This window comes from Pinus tabuliformis, chromosome 1_2 (genome assembly GCF_031772625.1).
Source record: "Pinus tabuliformis cultivar Carrire ecotype Pingquan chromosome 1_2, CPIR1, whole genome shotgun sequence".
Lineage (NCBI taxonomy): Eukaryota > Viridiplantae > Streptophyta > Pinopsida > Pinales > Pinaceae > Pinus > Pinus tabuliformis.
Genome location: NC_142298.1, coordinates 308589161 through 308599083, shown reverse-complemented (window position 1 = coordinate 308599083; position 9923 = coordinate 308589161). Strand labels below are relative to the sequence as shown.

Sequence of the window (9923 nt, the reverse complement as noted above, 5' to 3'; positions counted from 1 at the left end):
CCACCTGAGGATATCCATGCCTTCTGAGGTAGTGACTTGCCTTTTTTGAAGTTCTGTATTGAGGTAATGTTTCGTTTGCTCAGAGCAATTGGATAAAAATTGAGTAGCATCTTGCCATTGCCTATGCTCTTGAGTGGTACCTGTTTTCCAGAACTGTCTGACTGTGTCCTGTTGATTCATTTCTCATTCTGGAATATGGTGATCTTGCAAAATATCTCTTAACCTTGGTAATTGTTGCCATGAATCCCCCCAGAATCTCGCAGTGGATCCGTTTTTAATTTCCCAAAAACTGTGTTCTTGTATGAGGCTTCTTTGTTGCATGGCTGAATTCCACAATACCGAACCCGCGCCTAGCTCAGTCAATCTTATTCTTTCATCTATAGGACAGTTGCTTGTGTATTTGGCTGTCCAAAGAGAGGCCCATGGAGTGCTGGGATAAGCAAGCCATCTCCACCAGATCTTTGCCCCCATTGCTCTGTTGCTGTGCTCAGGATCCCTTAACCCCATACCTCCTGCTATTTTAGGAAGACAAACTTTATCCCATTTCACTAAAGCCCATTTTCTGTTTTGCCCTGAACTGCCCCATAGAAAATTGCGCTGCAAATTCTTGATTTCTTTAAGGACCCATTTTGGGGCGGCTAGGATGGAAAAAAGATAGAGGGGCATGGATTGAAGGACCGCTTTAATAAGGACAATTCTACTGGCCATATTCAGAGCTCGATTAGTCCAAAGGGTAAGCCGAGCCTCAAGTTTTTCCAAGAGTTGCTTCCAGGAGGAGTGCTTAAGGGCCGAGGCCATTAAAGGGGCACCTAGATATTTGGAGGGTAGAGAGGCAGTAGTGAATCCCAAGATTCGTTCTATAGATCTCTGAGTGGGCACAGGGGTATTAAAGAAAAAGATTTGGGATTTAGCTCGATTTATGAGGGCTCCTGAAGCATCAGAAAAGGTTGTCAGGATAGATTTGAGGAGACGAGCTTCTTGCACTGAAGGATGTCCATAAAGCATATTATCATCAACAAATGGCTGATGGGAATAGACCGGGGAGTTATTGAAAGAAAGGCCTCTTAATTGCTGGGTAAGTCTAACTGAGGTGATGTATCTACCTAAACCCTCAGCCATGATGACAAAAATGAAAGGAGATAAGGGGTCACCTTGTCTTATGCCTCTGGAGGGCCGGTAAGTAGCTGAAGGAATGCCATTAATTAAGACAGAAAAGAATGCTGAAGATAGAAGGTTGAAAATCCATCTTACCCATGAGTGAGCAAATCCAAAGGCTAAAAGGATTTTTTGAATATAAGCCCAACTAAGACTATCAAATGCTTTGGATAAGTCTAGTTTGAGCAACATACCTGGTTTCTTGGTTTGCCTTAAGGAGTGGATTATCTCATGCGTTAGAATAATACCATCTGTTATTTGACGACCTTCAACATAACCCGATTGCTCGGGCTAGATGATCAGAGGGAGCAGCGACTTTAATCTTGTCACTATAACTTTAGAAATTATTTTGTATATGATATTACATAGCGCGATCGGTCTATATTTGTCTGGGGTGTTGGAATCTTCTCCTTTTGGAATTAAGGCTATGAAGGTAGCATTTAATCCAGGATACATCCATCTGAGTGCTCTAGATTCCTCTACTACCTGCCAGACTTCCTCCTTAACCAAGTCCCAGAACTTGTGAAAAAAATTTGAAGTAAAACCATCCGGACCTGGCGCTTTGCCTTCCTTCAGGTTCCGCATAGCTTCTTCAACTTCTGCTAAATTAATGGGTTTGAGGAGAAGACTGTTGTGTTCCTCTGTTATTATCCTTGGGATATTCTTGATGATCTTATTGATGGCCGGCATTCTATTAAGATTGGGTTCCTGATGCGCCTTCTTAAAGTAATTCAGGAATTCCTCTTCAATGCCTTCATGCGTTTCAACTTTATTCCCCTGTTCATTTTTGATATGAGAGATGTGATTGATCATTCTGCGTTGAACCGTAGTTTTATGAAAGAATTTGGTGTTATTTTCTCCATTTTTTAGCCATCTGATTCTTGATTTCTGTCTCCATAATATTTCCTCCTGTTTAGCCCTTTCTATGATTTTGGTTTCTAAAACTTGCTCCTGCTTGGTTAGTTCCTCCGTGCGCCCATCAGAGATGATGATTTGCTGGATTTTCTTCATTTCTGTATTGAGAGAAGCTTGTTCTGTGAAGATGTTGCCAAATGTATTATGATTCCATCTTTTAATTACCCCTTTAAGGTGTTTAAGCTTTTGTTGAAATCTCGCCATCCTGGTGCCTTCAGATGGATTGAAGTGGACCCAAGTGGATCTAACTAGCCTCTCAAAGTCCAGGTGAGTAAACCAGAATTCTTCAAAATGAAAGGGACGTTTGATGTTGTTACCTGGCCTATTCCATTGCAGTTCGATGGGCCAATGATCTGATCCTGAGACAGGAAGTATGGATGCTGTGAATTCCCCTCCAAGGTGAACCACATTATCTGAGATGAGGAACCGGTCAAGGCGCGATGCAATCTGCTGCTCTCCCTCTCTTTTGTTACTCCATGTGAAGAGACCATTGCCTGTAGGGACATCCACCAGCCAGTTATTTTGAATGAAGGATTTTAGTAGATTACCATCAGTATTTGCTCTGTATCTGCCTCCACGTTTTTCTTCTATGCTTGCTGTCATATTAAAGTCACCTCCCGCAATCCAAAGTGGATGAGTTCTATTTGAGCTGAGATCTGATAGTGTGTTCAGGATCTGAGTTTTTTGTGCTATGTCCTGAGGAAAATAAACATTTGTTATTAGCCCATGGGTATTAGAGCCTAAGAGATGAAAGTTTGCCTGAATGAAGCTTTTGTTAGCTTGAATATTATTTAGCTGTATGACTCGCGCATCCCAGAGGATTGCAAGTCCTCCCGAAGCTCCCTGCGCATCAACAGCTATTACATGTCCTCCTGGCCATGCTTTCACTGCTATTTTTTCCAAAAAATCTGAACCACATTTTGTTTCCTGTAAGAAAAGAATGCTATAATCTTCCTTTCCTGGGGCTATTGAGCCCTCTAATATTCCATGATATTAACTTCATTGAGAAATTTGGGGGTGAGGATCAAAATACCTGGTCAGTTTGGCATACCTCCCTGACTCCACTAAAATCTCTCCAATCTTGATAGTTCTTTCCAAAGTGGATTTCCTACCTCTTTTCTTAGTATCCTTTGAGATAAATTTTCCATCCCATGGACTTCCTATTTGGACACCTAGCGAATATTTCTTCTGTGCTTTGTGCAACACTTCAACAAGGTTATCCACTTGCGTTTCTGATATCTTTTCAAAGTTCCTTGTCTTGCATGCCTGTTCCAAGCCCAGAATATCCAGCTCCCCTATGTCTAAGGGTTCCGGATCTTCTTCCATAATTTGAGGTGCTTGTGAAGGATCCTCTCTCTCCTGTAAAGAGATCGCATGTGGCTGCGAGTATTCCACGTCCATACCTTGAGTGTGCCATGGCAGGGTTTTGGCTGGGGTAATCAAGTTGTCTTGCTTTTGGATTTTCTTTCCTCCTTGTCTCGATGTCTCGCCTGGCTGTTCTTGATGGATCTCTTTATCTTTCTCCGTTTCCTTCTCCTGTTCTTGCTCGTCCTCCTTATCCAGTACTTCGAATCTGTTGCTAGTTGTGGGTTTGGCTTTGTTGACTGGATTTGCTTTGGTATTGCCCGTTGCTTTCTTGTTTCCTCTTCTGCGATTTGTAACCTTAGTATATCCATCTATAGTTTGATTATCAGAGCTATCTTGGGGAGAAGATGCCTTATTTTGAGGACAATCTCTAAAAAGATGCCCAATCTCATGGCATTTCCTACATCTGAAGGGCACATATTCGTAATCTATAACTTGTTTCCATTCAGAGTCCTCATGATAGAAGCTTACCGTGTCTGGCAGTGGTTGCTTGAGATCCATGTAGACACAGATCCGAGCGTAGGATGTGTAACTACATCGCTTTGTTTCTTCTGCGATCTTGACAAACTCTCCAATGGCATTCCCTATATCTTGCAGAGACTTTTCCTCCCAGTATTCCCACGGTAGTGAATAAAGCCTTATCCACACTGGCGCATAGGTCAGATCCTCCTTGTCTGGGTTAAATCTTTCAACCCAGCCTTTCAGGTATAATCCCGCTGAATTAAAAAAATACGGACCCTGATCCAGAATTCTGTTGCGGTCCTCCAGGTAGTTGAAAACCACAGTGAAGAAACCCTTAGCTCCCAGATGGAGCGAGAGGTGTCCTTTAGGGTGCCATTTGGTGTTGATCCAGCTTCTCAGCGCTCTCTCTGTTGGCCAGATGCCAATGAATTTGCCGATTAGTGCATGATCTCTCATGTACTGTATTCTGGCGTTGATGCGTTCACTTGGAAAGTCCACTCTTGGTTTATTGACTGCCGCAGGTTTGCAGGTTGATGAACTTGCCTTGCTTCTTGCTTCTGCTTCTATTTCCTTGCCATTCATCCGTCCGTTGTCGGTGGCGTTGCCTCTGCTGCCCTGTTCCCTCTCTCTGTCGGCCGTAGACCGTTCTCTGTTTTCCGTATCGGGGGGAGGCTCCTGGCCCTCCCCCTGCGAGGCTTCCATTCTCCTTGTACCTTATGAACGCTTCTGTATACTCGTCGGCGCTGCAGTCTCTGCCCTCTGTACGCAGAAAGACAGTCCTGCCGAGATCAGGTTTGCAGAAACCCTAGGTCAGGTTGCAGCATCGCCCGATCCGGTTGACTATGCTTTATTAGTGATGATTGCAGTTGATAATGGTTGGATAAGGTTAACGATGGTTAATTATGGCTAACTAAGGTTATATATGGTTGAACATGGGTGATAATGAGTGACAATGTTTGACCATGTATGACCATAGCTAAGTTTTTTTAACCATGTTTGACCATAGTTGAGTTGGTCAAACATGGTTGAATATGGTCAACATATGGTTGATTGTGGGTGTACATGGTTGATCAAGGTTGTCAATGTTTTCTATAGATGACTATGGCGAACCATGGTTGATGATTATTCCCATATTAACTGTGGATGACCATGTGTAAACATGTTGAACATGGGTGACCACTATTAACCATGCTGACCATGGAGACCATGGTGAAAATGGAATAACCATATTTGACCTTATTTGACCATGGTTTCTTAAGTTGTCTATGGTGTACAATGGTTGAATATTGTTGAATAAGGTTGATTATGGCTAACTATGATTGACTATGGTCAACATATGGCTGGTTAAGGTTGATTAAGGTTGAACCTTGTTGACTATGGATAACCATGTTTGACATTGGTTGAAGAGGATCAACCATGGTTGATGATGGTGGACTATGGTTGACAATGTTGATGAGGAATGACCATGGTTGGAAAAGAGTTGATGAGAATTTACTATAGGTAACCATGGTAGGCCATTGGAGACAAGTATTGACAATGATCAATTATGGTTGGCTATGGTTGACCACTAATGGTCACATTAAACATGGTTTACCATTGTTGAGCTAGTTGAATATGGTTGGACTTCTTGCCCATGTTTAACCATGGTCAACTTGTTTGACCACAGATGAGCTAGTAAGAGCATAGTTGACTATGGCTAAGTATGGTTGACCATGGTTAGCAATGTTTAGCAATAGAGGAATATGGTTGACCATTTTGACTATGCTTGATAAAGTGGTTGACCATGGATGATCATGGTGGTCATGGTTGATTATGGTGACCATGGTTGACCATTGTTGACTTGTTTCAAGCATGGTTGAACATGGTTGACTAAGTTTGAGTAGGTTGACCATGCTTGATTATGGTTGATCATGCTTTATATGTTGGATATGTTGATTATGGTTGACTATGTTGAATGTGATGACTATGTTGATTATGTGATGATGTTGACTACGGTTAACCATGTTGCAATGGTTGACCATTATGATATTGAGAATTTATGTCCATGTTTAACCACATTGACTACCATTGACCATGTTTGACAATGAGGACTATGTTAATGTATATCAATAATGGTTAACCTATAGTACTATGTGTATGCCATTAATGTATGTCATATGTTATTTGGAACATTGTGAAATGTTTATTTGTTGGTCATGTTGCGATGATGTTTATTGTTAATCACATTGTGACAATGTTTATTGTTAATCACATTGTGACAATGTTTATTATTGATAACATTGTAACATTAATAGCTACACCATGACATTATTTTTTGTTCGTCATGTTGTAACATGCATTTTTTATTGTTTATAACGTTCATTTTTCATTCAAGGATCTTTTGAAAATACTTAAAAAAAAAAGAGACAAAGCAAAAGGAAGGAGCAATAATGCTATATCGGAAGCCAATGGTTATATGAGTACGTATATATATATATATCACAAAGCATAACTGTATCGGATTTATAAAGAAAACATGTGTTAAAGTGATTTTGAAAAACATTTTGAAAAGATAGTGCAAGTATATTGGAAATCAAAATAAAAAGAAAATGAAGAAATGGATCAGATTTTCAAAGAAAAAAAATGTTAAAACATTAACACTGGACCCAAAATAATATATGTTACGTTTAAAAGTTCGGCAGGTCCGCAATGGGTATGGACGGTGGGCTCCGTGGACAAGCACCGATTGTGACTTGCGATCGCGTTCCGGACCCGAAAAAATATATGTCATGTTTTATAATGTCAGCAGGTCTAAAACAACATAGAACTCTTATATTATATGCATATGACCCCGCCGATCGCGATCTGCGATAAGGGCTGGACCCGAACATATATATATATATATATATATATATATATATATATATATATATATATATATATATATATATATATATATATATATATATATATATATATATATGTATGTATCTATCTATATATATATATATCATATTTTAAAGTCCGTCGGGTCCGCCTTTATACATATATGTTGATAAATGTTGATTGCGATTTATATGATCGGACCCAATTTTATGTGTTATATTTTATAATCCCTCACGTCCATCATATTATGGGTTGTAAAGATTTTATGTGATATTCGTATATATTTCGTTGACGTGGTTTTATATGAACTTTTATTATAAAGGATTATAATAGAAGGGTCAGACCCAAAGCATATATTTATTATATTTTAAAGCCCGGCGGGTCCGCAAGGCGTGCAAAAAGGTAGTTTTTAAGTTATAAGGCAGTTTTCGGGCGGAGCAAAAGCGATGCATGGTTTTAATGGAATCAACCCGATTCCACTCAGCATTTAACACGTAGCAGTCAGCTGGAGAGAGGAAACCGCCCATTTCGGGTGGGTATTCTTTGGGCTTATGTCCCACCCGAAAACCTTTGTAGATCGTCTGATCTGAAAGGCGTATATCAACAACAGGGATGAATCGGCGGGAAGTATACCTTGGGAATTGTGTTGAGCCTGTATTGGAAGCGGAAAAGCATGTTTTATTATATATTTTCTTTATAAAAGATATATGCATAATTCCAAATATTTTCATAGTTATTGCAGCTGCGTGCATAAGTTAATCTTTACAGGGGTTTTTAGGCCGATTGTGATTTGCGATAGAAGTCAACGAGAGGCAGATTTGACAGGTTTATAAAGCAGGAGGATTAATCAGAAGTTCGTGTTAATTTCGCTGTGTAATGCGGAAAATTAGGGTTGGAGCTGAAGCTTAAGAGAAAGATAATCCGATATATTTCTTGGCATTTTGGCCAATTAGAATGCCCATGTAAGCCCAAGATTATACAAACTAAACATATTGCATTACAGCTAAGGAGAATTAAGCATCATTAGAGCGTTTACAGAGGAATTCGACAACGAATCAACAGAGCAAGTCAACAGTTATCATCCCCTTCCAAATTCAGTTTTGTTCTTGCTATTTCATGTTCTTTGAGGTGTTTTACCCTATGTAAATTTTGTAGTAGTTTTATTTCATATAGTTAGAAAGCAATTAGATAGGTTTTAGAGATCAATAACTTTTCCACAAGGTATAAAGAGGGGAAAATTTACTAAGAAAGGGTTGGAATTCTGGAGAACCCGACCACTGTTTTCCTAATATCATTATTGATTTATGAAAGAAGCAGAAGTTCCCATGAGTTGTTACATATAATTTTGTAAGTTTCTTTGTCATGTGTCATGCTATGTTTTCTTCTTTTTAAGTGTAGTAATGAAGTTGCAGGTTAAAATCCCTTAAAGAGCGCTCCTATACTTGAAGTCCTCACTTCCCTTTCCAAGTTATAGATAATAGTTTTTGTGAAAGACCAACATATTGTCTATAATTTATTTCTCATTACCATAATTCATCTAAGTTACAAATAGTAGTTCCTGTGAAAAATCAACATATTGTCTTTAACTTCTCCTTCAAACTTTCCTCATTCATCATTTATATTTAGCAACAAATGGCATTCTAAGATGTTCTGGTCATACATGTATTAAGAGTATAAGGCCAAGTTTTCCAAGTCCTTCATTTGAGAACACAATAAACAATAAGTGACAGTAAGTAATATTTATTAATGTCTTAAGCAAAATTTCCCTACAGCTAGGAAATTGGTTTTTTAAGGAACAACATTAATTGGCGCCACTGCTGGGGAGAGAAGACAAGAACAATTTTCCCTGGGTTTTTAAGATTTTCCTCTGGTTGGTCAGTGAGGAGGAAATACTTGGTTGTTTTGAATAAAATCAATAAAAGACGACTCCATAATAGCAAGAACCACAGCCTGCAAAACAATTGAATAAGAACACTTTTCCCTAGGTTTATTAAGTTTGAAGCTGATTCTTGAGAGTGATAAGTTTCAGTAGTTGGTTGTACATTCACACCTATGATTTTCACTTACAACATTAATTGGCAACTCCACTGCACTTTGAAATTTTCTTTTCTAGGTTTTAATGGCTCTCGCTGCATTCTTAGTCCATAAATTTGATCCATTTGATTTTACGGGGATCACCGGCTATCCTCATGACATGCCTACATTTTATGCGTGGAATGAGTATCTTCCAAAATTCAGTAGAAAGGAATATGAAGATCCAACTCAGCACCTCCAAGAGTTTCATGAATGCATGGAGCAACAGGGCATCATTCATGAACATGCTAAGATGAAGCTGTTTATGTTTTCTTTGGACCAAGAAGCTAGGGTTTCATTCAGGTCTCTGCCTCGTTCAAGCATTTCATCTTTGAAATATTTCCATTCAGTATTCAATTCTTTTTGTAGAAATTATTATGCACACAAGTTTCTTTTTGAAGGTTGTTGTGAATATTATGATTCTAAAGAAACTTTAAAAGCTCAAGATAATCCTATTGAGGAAACTAATGATCTTGTTGATAATATATCAAGCATTCAGAGAGGTTATAGTCAGGTTAGTTATGAGCAAGTCTCTGAAAGCAAAGAAGTATCATTTTCTCAAAATGATGCGGAGAAGCTTATAAAACATTTTTCTTCGATAAACTCCCAAGCAGAGAATTGGTTGACTCTATTCCAAGCAAATCAAGAGAGTATTCAGATGGAGGAAAGTTCAAACATGCATCAAGAATTTTTGATCAGCAGTTGAGAAAAGGGAGAAATAATTAAGTTGCAAATAAATCCCTAGAGATCTTATTTTGTTAAATTTGATGGTCCTCCTATCTATAATGAAAATGTTTTAAATGAGGAACATGACGAAGCTCTTCAAGTTCGTCAGTTGGGTGTTGAACATAGAGGAAGAAACCAGCAAGTGGGATATGTTGGACAACAATATATTGAGCCATTTATCATAGCAAAAGAGGCTATCTTATGTAAAAAGAAAGTTGATAAAGAGATTGCATATCATTGCATTGAAGAACACAATGATGCCATGGATCAGTTGTAAACAATCTATTTGAAGTTGACCATATGTCATATAGTGATGTGAAAAAAATTCTTTTTCTTCCTGAGGTTATAATTACAAATTATTT

The 9923-nt window shown here is 38.7% G+C and overlaps 1 protein-coding gene across 1 annotated transcript; it reads right to left on the bottom strand.

The window, feature by feature from the left end:
• Positions 1-1157: 1157 nt before the first annotated feature.
• LOC149205581 (uncharacterized) lies at positions 1158-4599 on the bottom strand. Its single transcript, XM_089397444.1, has 4 exons — positions 3183-4599; positions 2101-2978; positions 1642-1932; positions 1158-1184 (listed from the first exon to the last, which is right to left on the bottom strand). The coding sequence occupies exons 1-4, from the start codon at positions 4597-4599 to the stop codon at positions 1158-1160; spliced, it is 2613 nt and encodes an 870-aa protein (XP_089253570.1).
• Between the last annotated feature and the right edge of the window lie 5324 nt (positions 4600-9923).

Bases quoted from the DNA above. Each gene is read 5' to 3' on its own strand.
- LOC149205581 (XM_089397444.1), bottom strand. From the start codon at position 4,599: ATGGAAGCCTCGCAGGGGGAGGGCCAGGAGCCTCCCCCCGATACGGAA. The intron at 1,933-2,100 runs GTTTTAGAAACC...AAAAATGAACAG, and splicing joins AACTAACCAAGCAGGAGCAA to GGGAATAAAGTTGAAACGCA. The intron at 1,185-1,641 runs GTAGTAGAGGAA...GCATTCCTTCAG, and splicing joins TTAAGGAGGAAGTCTGGCAG to CTACTTACCGGCCCTCCAGA.